Source organism: Rhinolophus ferrumequinum, chromosome 12 (assembly GCF_004115265.2).
Source record: "Rhinolophus ferrumequinum isolate MPI-CBG mRhiFer1 chromosome 12, mRhiFer1_v1.p, whole genome shotgun sequence".
NCBI classification, from domain to species: domain Eukaryota; kingdom Metazoa; phylum Chordata; class Mammalia; order Chiroptera; family Rhinolophidae; genus Rhinolophus; species Rhinolophus ferrumequinum.
Genome location: NC_046295.1, coordinates 56,810,580 through 56,825,556, shown reverse-complemented (window position 1 = coordinate 56,825,556; position 14,977 = coordinate 56,810,580). Strand labels below are relative to the sequence as shown.

The following is a 14,977-nucleotide window of genomic DNA, read 5'->3' as shown; positions in this document are numbered from 1 at the left end:
ACGTGTTTGTGGAATTCAGTAAATATTTCTTTGCTTTTAAAATTGACCTTTGTCTTCAGTTGCTTCATCTGAATAATAGAGGGAACCACTCTGACCTCACCAGGTACAGAAACATATTACTAAATACTAAGAAAAACTAGGGAGAGTCTATTTCACCATTTTATTACAAGGTATCATTGTTTAGCTAATTTGTCATTCCACTTGCATCAACTGGCTGTATATAAATAAACCAATAATACATTTTTCAGTATATTATTTCTAATTAGACCAAGTCAAAAATTTCATCTTAATCAGGTTAAGATAAAATAAACAAAGAAAATACTTGGCACTGGATTTAATGGAGAGCCCTGAGTATTTTTCCCAAGAAGGAAATAGCTTTATTTTATTTTATTTTTTTTCAGGTTATTGATAAAATTAAAAAGACTTCATTGAATGTGAAAAGAAATAGGATAGTTGTTTTAGAGAGATGTCTGATAGTTAACAATCTTTAAATAGTGAAAAATATTATTTTTACACTATACTGACATGAAGCACATGCCAATTCTAGTGGAAGGTGATTTGCTTTTCCCTTGCATGATCTATAAAAACGGTTTAGTAAGAAAATACCAAATACGAACAAAATTTCAAGATAATTAGACTGTTATGGAAAGTAAACATTTTAGCAGCAAGTAAATATTTTAGCAGGGAGTAAATATTTTAGCAAGGCTCAGCTACCTGAGAAAAGTGGCATGATAATAAAAACACTGTTTTATTATTAGTCATTGCCTGTCTGCTCAAGGAACCTGACTCAGCTCTCTTGCATGTTAGCTATGTGGTATTCAGAAAGTCATTTAACATCGCTATCTTCAGTATTCCTGTCTTTATCTTGGAAATAGGAATTATACTATCAATTGAATGGGTGTTGTTAAAATAATAATACATTTGTAAAGCACCTAACAACTGTCTCAGGCAAAAGTAAGTGCATAATGCCTTCTTTCGAGGCTCCTTTCAGCTGGCGTTCCTTCTCCTTGGCTTTCCCTGTTTTCTCAAGCAGAATAGATTTTTTTTTTCTTCATTTGTATTCACATAGCACTCTTTGGACCTCTGATTCGGCATGCCATATTATGATTACTCATTTATATCCATCTTTCCTGATCATCTGTGAGTTTTTTGAAGGAAAGAATTGTGTAGCTAATTATTTTCTGTATCCCTGGCATGAAACAAGGTCCTGGGGTAAATAAGTGATCAGCAAGTTTTGTTGCATTGAGTTTTTGATGGTTGTCATCAAAATACGTCCAAAAGGACACTTAGTTAATAACCTTTTTAATGTGCTTCTAGTTTACATCTGTCACTGTGTGTAACAGGCCCTTTTTCTTTCCAAATATTATTGTTCTAGTTAGTAAATCAAATTGGCCTCCCAAATGATTGGTCCAAATTTTATAACTGTGGTATTACTGAGATCCAGGTATCCTGAAGCAGCTGCGGTTTCAGTTAGACATTACTACCTAAGAACTTCTGAGGATTCATGATTGCCAAGCCCCAGAATAAATACAGGACTAATTGAAGAAGTTGTGAAGTGCTTCATATCAGATTTTTATAGGTGCTGGTAAGACCCAGTGGTATCCTGCTTACAGTAGAGGAATGGATTAATTGACCTTCCAAGATAACAGGCCTGAGTCTGTGGGTTTGGTTTGCTAAAATCACTTTACTATACCTGTGCACTTAAGGTTTCCAGAGGGCTTTCTATCCTTGGGAAAGCCATTAGGGGGACTCCATGGGGATCCTCGGATTTGGGTTTGGAAGGAGATCCTTGCGTTCCTTTAAAGTTATGGACTACACACATTCCCTGCAGGATGAGGGGAAAAAAGATTGGGTCAGACTACAGCCATCAATGCCTGGCCATCTCTGAGGGTGGCAGGCTTTTTCCCAAGAATATCATTGCCATAGAGACTTTTTTCCTTTGAGCCGGTGGACAGGGACCATGGAAAGACCTGAGATATGGTCCAGGGTGTCTGCTAGCACATTCTAGGTGCTGAGGAAGCATTTGTTTGGTCACTAGATGGCCAGCCATAATCAATCCGTCTCATTGAGCCTGTTTTCTCACCAGTAAAATGAGAATAATATACCTACCTCATAGATCTATAACAATTAAAAGACATGATGATTGTAAACCACCTTATAATTAACAGCTAACACTTACTGAGAGCCACCACGTGTCTGGCACTGTGCTGAGGATTTTACCTTATTTCATTTAACCTTCTCAACAATCTTATTTTTAAAAGGTACTATTATCATCTCCAACTTCGATGAGGAGGCACAGAGAAACTAGATAGCTTGCCCAAGGCCACACAGAGGTTTAAACTCCATAGCTCACACCACTATAATATTTTGCGTCTTAACAAGTGCCAAACATAGCAAATACTCATTCAATGTTAGCTAGTCTTTAGTTTCTGTGTAAGATGGTCATCCTTAAATTATGTGACTAATATTTGCTTAAGTTTAAATAACTCATTAGTGACACTTGTATCGCTTCCATTAAAAAAAAAAAAAAAGCCCACAAAAACTGTCCTCTAAATTACTACCCACTTTTCTTTATTTTCTGCTGAGGCCCCTTCATAACTGAGTCTGTTTTTACCATCTGCTCTGCTTCTTTTTCTTATGTACAGTTTATCTGTTTCTTTCCATGCTCTCTCTTCCATTGGTCTGTATCTTTCTTTCTACAGCCAGTGCCTTTGAATCTTTTCTGTAATTCTTCAGACCCTGCAGCACATTTACATAAATATTCTCTATCTAGTTTTCCTCCATTTCACTCTCCAGCTCTGCTTAAACTTCCTCCACTCAGGAAATGGGAGAAGTGGAAGGTGTAGGAACTCTGGAGTTGGAGAGACTCAGGTTACATTTGTGGCTTATTGGTTGGGTGGCCATTGGGCAAGTTACTTATCTTTGAGCCTCACTTTCCTCATCTATGAAATGAGGAGAAGAATATTTTTAGGGTCGTCCTAGGAGCACCTGATTTGGTGTGTATGTGAAGGGTAGGGTCTGTAATAATTGCTCAACTAATAACCTCCCCCCCTCCCACTTTCATCTTCACAGGAAACACAAAACAATAGTGAACATACACCACAAGTATGTTCCTATTCTCAGACTCTCCTTTCTTTTCCTCTCTGTCTCCTCTCCAAGTCTCTGCTTGGAGATGCTTTTAGTCTCTTCTACGATATCCTTCCCCTCCCATTTCCCAGCTTAGTGTGAGCTTATGTGAGGTGTGTACATGTGCACATGAAGATCCATTGGGAGACAGTGTGCGCTGTCTCCTGCCAGAGCAACTCAACAGCAGGTCTAGGTCTTACATGAAGATCATTTCTTACATGAAGGACACAAAATTTGACATTTGCCATCAATTGGGAAGATCAAATAGGAACTAAGTGGTAGGAAACAGGGCTGTGAGTTACTGAGAGAAAACAAGTTTAGTGTTAAAGCAGAATTGGTATGTGGGGTCTTACCAAATACAAAGGATTTTACAGATTTCATCCTATAAAGGCCCCATTAAATTTCTTGCAACAGTCAACACTGCTCTTTCTCTCTGGGGATGGCTGGCGCCAGATCTGATGGACGGCGAAATTGTTTGGCTTTCCTTTTGAGCCTAAGCCTTCATTTATGTACCACTGATTTCCCTTGGAAAACCCTCTCTTTTCTTTAAGTCACTCATATTCTTTCCTCCTTTTAAAAAGCACTCTTAGGGAAATATTCCCTGTGAGAAGTCAACATGTCAGGATCATCTCAGCACCACTTTTCCTGCGGCTTCCCTGGGAGAATTTGCACGTAAGTCCTTTGTCTTTCGCTACAGAAAGAAAGCCTGGATCCATTAAACATAGTTTTGATTTAGAATGGAGCTTCCCAATTAGTGTTCTGAATAAGTGTGGGCATTTCCTGTGTGACTCTTAGCAGGTGAAAGCATTGGGAAAGTCTGAGTGAGCAGTTGGGAAAGGTATATGTGTATTTTGTACGCTGGGGAGGGCAAGGAGGAGGGATAAGACAAGGTGGAGTTAGGCCAGAGGAATGTGAAATTCATCTATGTGAGATGCCAGTCTTAATGAGCTTTCGGCCAGGAAGGGAAGAATGGGAGGAGGGACATCCATAGTATGATGGCTTCTGTCTCAGAGGGGAAGCTTTTGGAATATTATTAGGGGATTCATTTCACGTATAACATGTGACTTATTGTAAATCCTTTTGGGCCTATTTTAAATCCTTGGAGATTATTAAAAACCCTACACCTTTATGGTGTGCCCATGAAATGGAATACTACACAGCAAGAAAAGGGAATGAATTGTTGATACATGCTATAACAAGAACGAATCCCAAAATTACTATGTGGAATGAAAGATGCCAGAAAAAAGAATACATGCTATATGATTGCATTGATATGAAATCCTAGAAAAGGAAAACTAACATAGAGTGATGGAAAGAAGATCAGTGGTTGTTTGGGAATGAGGGAAAGGGAAGGGTGGGAGAGAAGGATATATCTGTATGTCAAAACTGATCAAATTGTACACTTTATCTACCAATTATTATATACCTATCATACCTCAATAAAAGTGTGAAAAATCAAAACAATAAAAATTAATCTCTTCTCTTCCAATCCAACTCAGAGTAAGAGATTTCCTAGTAGAGCCAGTTGCTAGGCTCCCATCTATTTGAGAAACTAAAATATCATCAGAAATGTAAAGCTGTGGAGAAAAGTGTATTAACCAAAACTAACCTCCAGGAATATTATTATATGTGGTTGAGAATCTACTTGTGGCAGAAATAAGATGCCCACGAGGCATGTTCGGGTAATAACAGAGGCTTTCTAAAAAGTCTGGGTGAGGTCAGCTGAGGGTTTTCATATTTCTGAGTGGGATATGCAAATCTAGGTCAGAGCCGAGTCTCTCGGGGATGCTGGAGAAAGGGCTGCCTGCTTCCACCAGTAGTCTTTTTTCTCTGTTCATCCCCTAAGCAATTTAGCTTCTGCTCCCAATACCTTCTGAAATATTTTAGCAATGGTTTGAAGGTATGCCAAATTACGAGTCGGTCCTGACTCAGTCCCAAACACAGTGTTGAAGGAAATGGAGCAAGCCATATTTCCTGGGAATTCCTCTCCCTGATCCCCAGAGGGAATATACAATCATATTTCTGAAAGAAAGGGTGCTTTGGAAATCATTCTTGCAGCAAAAGGGTGCACAATACTTGGAGAATAATTGCAGCTCAAAAGGTTGGGGTCAGGGGAACCTGGTTTTAGACTGTGAAGTCTGGGAAACCTGACTCACCATGATCTCTGACAGCCTTTTAGAGGGCATGAGATGGAAAACGGCAGAAAGGGAAGCTAACCTACCAGAAACAGCGCTACAGCGGTGCCCAGGATGAAGCCCGCGATCACGTCGGAGCAGTGGTTCCGATACTCAGAGACCCGGTTGAGGCCCGTGAGGAAGGCCGTGCAGAGGGTCCCGAGGCACAGCACTGGCTTGGCCAGTCGACTGCTCTTCGTTTTGATTGTGCTTGTGATGTACATCTGGAATAGGACAGAGACGGGGGAGTGACTGCACCAGGCAGCTGTCTCAGGCAGAGTACACACTCTCATGCATGCACACACACCAGCTCACGCACACAAGGGTTGTGCCAAAGCAACCACATTGACAGGGTGAACAACTCCCCTGGGCTACTCAGGGAAGAATTTGGGGAGGCAACGAGCACAGCAAAAACGATGAATAGGCATACATTAATCATGGCGTTTTATATTCTTGTGGGCACGTGAACAGAAATTATAGTGGCAGGAAAAATGACTATGTAATCATGATCAGATTTAGAACACGTAGTTTTTAATGTGACAAACTAAAGAATCATTTGGGGTATTAGGAAACCCATATAAGTTTCTCAGATACCAAAGAAACTTTCTCTGAGAATAAATTTTATGCAGGGGAAGCCCAGGTAGGTGAGTGGCTGTCCATTTTACTTTTTGGGTCCCCCATAGTTCAAGCTGATTCTTCATACTTTCCAAAAATGAATACAAAAGTGTTAATTAATTGACTGAATTAGAACTTCAAAACCAGTGTGTCACACAACTAGATTTCAGTTGTGCTGGGAAACTGGTTCCCACATTCCTTGAGACAACTGTGATCAGCTCTATCCATTCATTTACTCCAGTGTGTTTTAAAATATTACGTTTTTAAAACAGGTGCCCTGACATATGAAACCTTGGGAAGACATGACTTCAGTAAAGCACGATTAAACTTATGACACCTGAAATTCAGGAAGCCTAAGTTTACGTAGGCTGTTCTTATTTCATTGTGAGGCGCTGGGTAAGACTCTTAAGTTTCATCGGCTCAATTATCACACGTGTCCCTGGTAGAGCAGAGTTAGCAAGATGTGCCTTTTTCAAATAAGTAAACACTTTGTTTGATCACCTTGGTAATGGTTACAAGAAACCAGTAGAGGGCATTACTGATCCATTGTTTCTTTAACAAATGTGATAATGGAGTTTGCAGCCCTGCAAAATAGTATGCAGATACCTAAATTATAGTCTGTAGTATGTTTGTGTGGCTTGAGCAAATACAAATTCAAATAGATGCATTTTACAATATTATAATGGAATCTGTTAACTTCCTAGAATGATGCTTCAACACTGGTGTGAATATAGAACGATGGGATTCTTTGTATCATATGTGGTTAGATCAGAGTTACATAAATTAGAGCATATTATTATACCATTCTGAGGCTGTGTAAGAAATGAAACATTTATACTAGGTATATTTATTTACTTCTATATTGTTTTTAATTATAACCTTTATTAATCTTTCCTATAATATTACAAATTATTAAGAGCATGAGGCCTATAGATAGTTAACATTCTTCACAGTATTAGCTAGTAGTTAGGAAATCTTTGTTGAGTAATTTCTAAAAGCACTTCACATATAACAGGGGCTCAGAAATATTTGCCCAATTGGAATCTTGTATCAGGGTTTTTATCTGATGATTGTCTGTCTGCGGGGCATGATTTGAATCAGAACATGTCTGAATCCTTGAAAACGTGCTATAGCTGCATCTATTCTGAATAAGCTGACTCTACTGACTTCATTCTCCTCCAAAGAAATTTATATCTCCCTTGATGAGAGTAGTTCATTTTGAGTAACAGATTTAATTTTATAATGGTGTAAAATTAATTTCACATAGCAATGAGGAGTCTGGTCAAAATATAGAAAAAGGTGCAAGAGTACATTGCTTCATATAACTTACATTAGAGATAATTTAGGGGAAATCAGTATTTTGAAAATTGAAAAAATATGCTGAGTGCCTGAGAGAACTTTCTTTGCTTAAAAAAATAACTGGCAGAGTTTTGTTTTTGTTTTTATTTTGTAAAGCGAAGAAGTCTCACCAAGCTACAAGTGATCTGTTTTGTAAATTGAAGCTTCTGTATTATTTATGTCCAAGTTTCTTTAATGTGAGGGCAGCTGAAATAACTTTTATCATGTATTCATCAAAGAGTAGATGTAAAAGGAATCACTAGGAAGACTTATTTTGGATAATCGGTGGTTGACGAATTGATCCTATAGATGTGATCCTGTAAATGGGACAAAAAGAACCTTTGTTCTAAAGAGAATATTCAGCAATTTATTTTAAATTCTATGAAAGAGACTAGAGTGGTAGTCAGTCACTTTTTTCCACCCTGGATGTATGTATTCTGGGCAATGGCACAGATAATCTTCCATCAGAGGCCCACTCTCAGTGGCGGGGATGGGACATGCCCCTGAGGGGTTGGGGGTCGAAGGCGTGCTCAGAATCTCTGGGAAAACTGAGTAGTTTGACAGTGGTCTTTCCTCTGTCTTCTTCCCTCACCTTTCATTGAGAATCACTGGACTAGCCATATCCTGAATATAAAATAATTTGAAGTAAGGAAAAGGGGTGGTTTTGAGCACAGTCGCTCTTGCAGAGGTAATTGAATATGATATCTAGCATTTGAGCTAATCCCTAGCTCTCAGTTCTATGGAAGCATATGCCAGAGAAAAGTGAAATGAGGTCCTTTCCCAAATGGATGCAATTAAGGAGTAGAAAAATAAAAGGGTCACTATTGTTTCTTCTTGAATTTTAAGATGTGCAGTACACTTTATGTTTTCTCTGTGATGAGAGCAAAAAATTTAAAGAGAACATTATACCTCAGTGGGGGCAGTCAAAGCCTGTGTGATCTGGGGAGCAGTAAGAAGTGAACTTTTGCATGTTGGGGGTCTTGTAGGATCACACATCTGTCCTGGGAAAGTGATGGAGAAGAGTTTCAGGTGGAGCAGAGGAAAGCTGTGTCTTTATCCTGGGTCTGCTGCACTGCCGGGGCAGCCATTCATATAAGGCCCACATCTGCAAATTTGTAGGCAGGTGTAAGAAATGTGTGCTGCTCTGGAACCAAGCAAAACTTTGGCAGTGTTTTGTTGTGGACAGTGAAAGAATCCCAGACATGGTGCCAGGTGTCTGAGTACCAGCTCTAACTATGTGTTGTGAGTAATTCTCTGGGTCTCAGTTTCTGCATCTGTAAAATGGGAAGATTTGACTAAGTGATTGTCAACATTCTTTCCAGAACTAATATCTTCTGGCAGGTCAGGATATTACATTGGGATGTTGGGGGTGGGGGACCAGCGCGATAGTATATAGGAGAAACATGATACAACATGACTTTAAATATCACTATAAGTGGCAATGATGAAAGAATGGGGGTGAGGAGGGCAGTGGGACTCACATCCCAGCCAGAACTCAACTTGGGAGTGCTGGCAAGATTTGCATACTCACCGTGGCATATAAGGCGGAGTAAATGCTCAGAGCAGCGTGTTTGGAAGGAAAAGATCTCCGAGCCTTTTCTATCACGTCCAGATCCCCGGTACAAATGTTCCCATTGTTTATGAACTGGTGGTGGGCTCGGCAGTCTGTACTGGTGTAGTTCGGTTTGCACACAGTCAAGAAATACGGTGTTAGGTGCCCAGTGACCACTTGTCCAGCGTTTACAAAAATGTCAGTAGCAAAAAGTCCAAACGCAAATACCCCTATAAGGAGATTTAAAATCATTAGGAATGGTGACATGCACCTTTGATAGGTTTTGTCCCTGAGAGGAAACAGCAGTGAGTGTCCATGATGATTATCAAAAAGGCCCTCCCCAGTGTCAAACTGTGCCCTCACGTTTATCTTTCCAGGGAGTGGTATCTACCTCCCAAATCACTATTTCTTCCAAATTGAGGCAGACATTCGGCTGTTAGCATTGTTTTGTTTTGTATAAGTAAATTAGAAGCAGCATGTTCTAATGGGAAGAACTTGATTTTGGAGTCATGTAGACACGGACTCCAGTCCCACCTTTGGTGATTCATTCACAGAATAAGTTATTTACCTTCTTTGAACCTTGGTACCCTGTTACAAAATGGTTGGAGGGAGTGATACCTCTAAAAGGAGTTGGAGAGATAAAATAAGATAGGTGCAAAATATCCACCATGGTGCCCGGCCCTAAGTATAATAGTTACTCAACATCAGTTCTCTTTCTATAGAAGTCCTGTTTGGAAATGCAAGTTCTCCTAGCAGGAGTTATCTCTAACATCATGGCAGGTGAGAGTGAATGAGATTGGCAGGGAGTGGTCCCTAAAAGAGAGAAAAAAGATCATTCCAGAAACCTTCATTGAAATGGATAATTCATTTGATGTTGGAAAATTAGAAGAAAGGGTGTTAAAGACAAATGTTGTTGACTGTATTATTTTCCTATGGCTGCTGTAACAAATTGCCACACACACAAGATGGCTTAGAATAACACAAATTTATCTTCTTACAGTCCTGGAGATCAGAAATACAAAATAGGTTTCACTGAGCTAAAATGAAAGTGTAGGTAGGGCTGTGTTCCTTCTGGAAGCTCCAGGGTAGAATTCATTCCTTGCCATTTCCAGCTTCTAGAAGATGCCATCATTCCTTGTTTCATGACCCCTTTCGGCAATCCTATCATTATGACCTCTGCTTTCATTGTCACATCTTCTCTGATTCTCCTGCTTCCCTCCTATAAGGACCCTTTGATTATATCGAGTCCACCTGCAAAATCCAGGACACTCTCCTCATCTCAAGATCCTTATTTAACTACACCTGTAAATGCCCTCTTGTCACGTAAGGTATCATATCCACAGTTTCCAGAGATTGGGATATGGGCATTTTGGGAGAGGAGAGCATTATTCTTTCTGCCACACTGACTCTGCTGTTTGGCCGAGAATCCTGTGGGTAGGCTATATTTTCTGGATTTTTATCTGTTCTTTGGCAAATTCCACAGGATTCACCTCACTAGGCTTGAAAATGGATAGACAGATTTCCTTACAGGAAGCTTCACTGTGAATTCTTTCAAAACCTATTCAGAACATCTATAGATTATCTGTTAAATATACCAAATATACTAAGAGAGGCTATGCAGTGCCATGGTATGTACAAGTCACTTGAAGGGGAAAAGTCGACTTTTCAAATGCAGCTCAATTATGGGAGAAGTTGGCACGTGTGAGAGGCAGTGTTAACCCTTGCAAATGCCAAAGGTCTGCTAGACTTTCAATTAAATTTCTACTCAATTTTGACTCCCATCTTCAATGTCCTGAATCTGCAAATTGTGCTGATATCAGCACCCAGAAGTTAATCCATTATAGCAGAAGTGGAGACAAGTTTGGCTGAAAACTTCATCCGGTTTTCATTTTGATCTGTATTGATTGCTATAATTTTCTTTTTTTTGTGGCTTTGCCAGGATGTGCTTTATCACAATGAGAACTGGCTCTTTTAATAGCTTCAGCCAGCTCAATCTCATAGGGTCTGACCTCTGAGAGTAGGCATTCATGGATCATTCGTGGCAATTTTCACCCTTACATTCTGAAAATCGGAGTGGTTAGACATTTTTTTTTACATCTTCAAGCAAGTCTCTCAAAGAGCAGAAGAGCAAGTCTCTAGCTTTTTTCAAGGGGCAATAAGTCTGTCTAGACATACTTTTCCAGGAAAGTAGGGTAATTTATGATTTGAAAAGGGAAAAGTGACAGCATTTTCTTCTGGCATTTTATTTGTCAGAAGTCCTTCCAATTAGGGTTCCTTCTTTCTGAGACAAAGGAGTGTCTAGGCTCCTTCGCTCAGTGTCTGACGTGCCAGCTCCGTAGTCACAGTGATTGGTTGACAGGCAGGTCTCCTCTCGGCTGTCGTGTGCTATATCTGCTGAAAGTTGCTTTCCCCTCTTCTTTTCTGCCTCCTATGGATTATGTCCACTTCTGCTCATAGCCTAACAAGCATCTATCTGCTTTACCAAACATTTCATTCTGGTGTGTTTGATCTAGCTTCATAAGGGCACTGCAGCAGCCCGGGGAATCCATCTACCTGGCACAGGCCGTGCCAATGAAGGGTAGTGGGAACCTGCAGTGGTGATTCACAGACGACGTCAGATCACACAGGGCTTTGGTAAGAAACCCCAGCCATTCCTGTTCCTTACCTCTGAGCTCCTTGTGTGTATTTCACAAGGCTCAGAAGCTAAAAATAGCTTCTTTATCCTCAGAGTCAGGTGGAACACCATTGATGGTCTCTGGATTGCAAGGCATGATTCGAAGGAGATGTTTGTAAAATGTATAGATACCTTAAAACTGATGTCTAAAATTCTTTATGTGAGATCATATTTTTGAACAGATACATTTTTTTTTTTCATTCCTGTAACCCTCCCTGGCGGGTTCTGTTTATCTTATGGCTCTGCTCTCAATAGTGTTCCTGGCTTTAGGGAAGCTGGTTACATTTCTGAATGGATTCACAGAAGACACAAAAGTTTAAAAGTGAAGTGCTTTTGGTTTGCCAGAGCTACGTGCTCCAGACACTTGTTGTTATTGTTGTTGCTTTGTTTGGAATTACGAAAAGGCTTGGCTGGGGTGACTAAAAGCCGTAGTCTGGAGCGCGAGACCACTGAGTTTCAGAGTGAACCGTAGAGCAGGTGAGGATGTGGCTGAGGATGTCACCTGAGGAGGAGACAGAACCCTGACTGGTCTGGCTGATGGAGTAAACGGGCACTCCCATGCTCCCTGCCTCATGCTGGCTGTCAAACTCCAGGGGCAGGACAATAGAAATCTCCAGAATAATTTTTGGAAATCCAGTTGACGTGGGTCCTGTGCCTCTCGGGTTGTACGTGGCTCAGGAGCCCTGCATGCCATTTAGAGAAGTTTTCCATTCAGTATGGTTATCAGAGCAACCGGGCACCTGAATTAGCAATCATGGAGGGAGGGTCAAACAGGTTGAGCCCAAGGTCCGCCTCACAAGAGCCATACATTCTGGCATGGGGTAGGGCAAGCAGCTGTGAAGACCCACATCCCCAGGAGGTGAGGGGCATTAGAATGCTGAGGGGACCAGGAGGCTAGAAGAAGCCTGGAATTAGGACAAAGAGATTGGTATCAGTTACAGAAAATCGGGCTGTTGTCACTCCATTGGATGAGTTCTGCTCTTCGTATTTCCCTGAAATTGTCTGCTCTCCTCCATCATCCTTCCAAATCTATTTAGAGACACACTCCTGCACAACAACTAGGCAGGAGGTGGCGGGGCATAGGTATTGGCATTTCACTTCTGAGAAAAACAGACCTGCATGCTCTGGAGAGCAGTGCATGCTGGGCATTGTAACTGTGTGTTCACTCCATCTTCATAGAGATGGGGGTGCAAGGAGATGCCAGCGCATTGGAGCTGAGGAGCTCTAGGAGAAAGCCTGCCCACTGGGGATTGAACTCAGTGCTGTGCACGGCAACCTGGTCTCAAGCTTAAGCTCTGAAGAGTGGGCCAAAAGCAAGTCACACTTCTGTCTGCTGATGAACACTGAATGTGTATAGATCTCGCCCCACTTAAGAGTGAATGCGTGAATGGGGATAGTTCTCAGAAGCTGGGGGTGGGTGAAATGGGTGAAGGGGGTCAAAACATACAAAGTTCCAATTATAAAATAAATAAGTCATGGGGACACAATGTATAGCATGGTAATTATAATGAAAAAAGACTGTATTGCATATTTGAAAGTTGCTAAGAGAATAGATCTTAAAAGTTTTCATCACAAGAAAAAAAATGTTTTGTAACTATGTACAGTGATAGATGTTAACTAGACTTACTGTAGTGATCATTTTGCAATATATACAAATATTGAATCATTATGTTGTACCCCTGAAATGTAATGTTATAGGTGAATTATACCTCTATTATAAAAAAAGAGTGAAAAGGAAGAAATAATCTCATATCACACGGGGTCTTGAAAAAATACTTCTATTTTAGATTAGCATCGTACCATTACACTTTTTTGGTACCCCTTGTTCCGGTAGGAATTTTACATTTGTATGATTATTCAATAATGTCTAACTCTTTGATTAGAATGATAGTACAGACAAGTTCTATCAGAGCAGAGATCACATCTGCTTTTGCTTAACAGTGTGCTCCAAGCACCTATTTTCAATCCTGGCACACAGTAAACATTTAATAGCTATTTATGGAATCAATGGATGAATTGCTGAAGAAACTTCGGAGCTTACCAGGAGAAGAGGACAAAGGAGGATAGAAACTTGTCCATATTTTTAAACTCTTACTGGGGTCTCACATCCCTGATTCTGTTGAACATAGGGTTGTCATCAAACCATTTAGCATGTAAGTTGCAGGGACTATGTCTCTTTTTATAAACTTCACAAAACCCAGCATGTGCTAGGTACCTAGCACATAAAGAGAATAATGGAACACTGGGGCTTTATATGTCACGTGAGTCAGGAAACTTATAAATCATAGATTGGAATAAAAGCATTCTACATTTTCAATGCAATGAGAAAAAAAAGGAACCTTGAACTCGAGTATTAACATCCATGCTATACCCAGGAAAGACTTCTTATGGGGAGCATTTACAAAGCACAAGGAATCTGGAAGTCATGAGGAATTTGGGTCGAGTTTTACTTAGACATGCACATCTTTGAGAGAAATGTCCCCATTTCTGATCTGAGAAGCTGCAGTAGTTGTCAGTTTAAATATAAACACATGGGCACATGGAAGCATGGCTCCTATGCATTTCCATGTGGAGAAATGAACACATAGAGCTTTAAAGAAGAAAAGCATAGTGAAACAGACATAAAAACAAGTTATCTGGGTTTGGTTGGTAACAGGACTCTCTGAAAAGGGGGAAGGAATCTTACTCTTTCCTCAGCATATGTTCTCAACCTCTTCTCAAACATCTCAAAAAAAGGACTGCTCTTTTTTTCTATGTCTTGCAAGACAATGCAATGGAAGAGACAATTTAAGAACTATTGTGTTGTGTGATGTGGCGAATGCCTCATTTTCAAAATTTACCAGCTTTGGGAATCTTTTGTGGCAGCTTTTCTACTGTGATAGTAAAGAAACAAGGAAACCTGCCCTCAGATCAGTTTCTGGCCTTCGTTTTAGTGGGAAAATGGGTGAAAACCTTATCCCACACAGACAAGTACAAGCAAGTGGCATGGGTGTCCCAGTGCCATTTTTTGACAACAGAAGGGGAACATCTAAAGAATTTTTATGTTCAGTTTCCTCAAAGCACATTCTGACTCAATCACCAGCTCAATTCTAGATTGCATCTTTCATCAAATCACCACTGTAAATGGAACATAAGATACAATGAAACGCATAGAGGTCGCTTTTTCCTTTTCTTTTGCCACATCAAGATCCCCAGTGGACATTTTCAATGGAGAAAGTTATTCAGCTGCTGCAAATATGTTCTCCATTCAGCTATGAAAGACCATTCCTTTAGGAAACAAACGTTTCTTTAGGAAAAGAAAAGATGGTGAAATGGTTTCTCCTTAACATGTCTTATTCAAACTGGAAGTTTCCTAATGAAGATATTTATCTGGAGTTAACACGTTCATCCCATTTCCTTGCAAGGCCATATTGAGCTGATGAGATGTTTGATTAAGACTGCCATGGATACTAGAAAATAATAAAGATAAAAATAATGGTGTTGTTCTGAACGTTTTGG

At 40.2% G+C, this 14,977-nt stretch overlaps 1 protein-coding gene across 4 annotated transcripts in view; it reads right to left on the bottom strand.

The window, feature by feature from the left end:
- The window catches only part of PLPPR1 (phospholipid phosphatase related 1), a 216,765-nt gene that overhangs the window by 7,503 nt on the left and 194,285 nt on the right, over positions 1–14,977 (bottom strand). For 3 of the 4 annotated variants that reach the window (XM_033123629.1, XM_033123628.1, XM_033123627.1), the window contains 3 exons: positions 8,785–9,035; positions 5,348–5,524; positions 1,694–1,825 (listed from right to left, as the gene is read on the bottom strand). In XM_033123629.1, coding sequence (XP_032979520.1) covers positions 1,694–1,825; positions 5,348–5,524; positions 8,785–9,035 — 560 coding nt within the window. The remainder of the gene's footprint in view (positions 1–1,693; positions 1,826–5,347; positions 5,525–8,784; positions 9,036–14,977) is intronic. The other variant, XM_033123630.1, reaches the window with a different exon arrangement.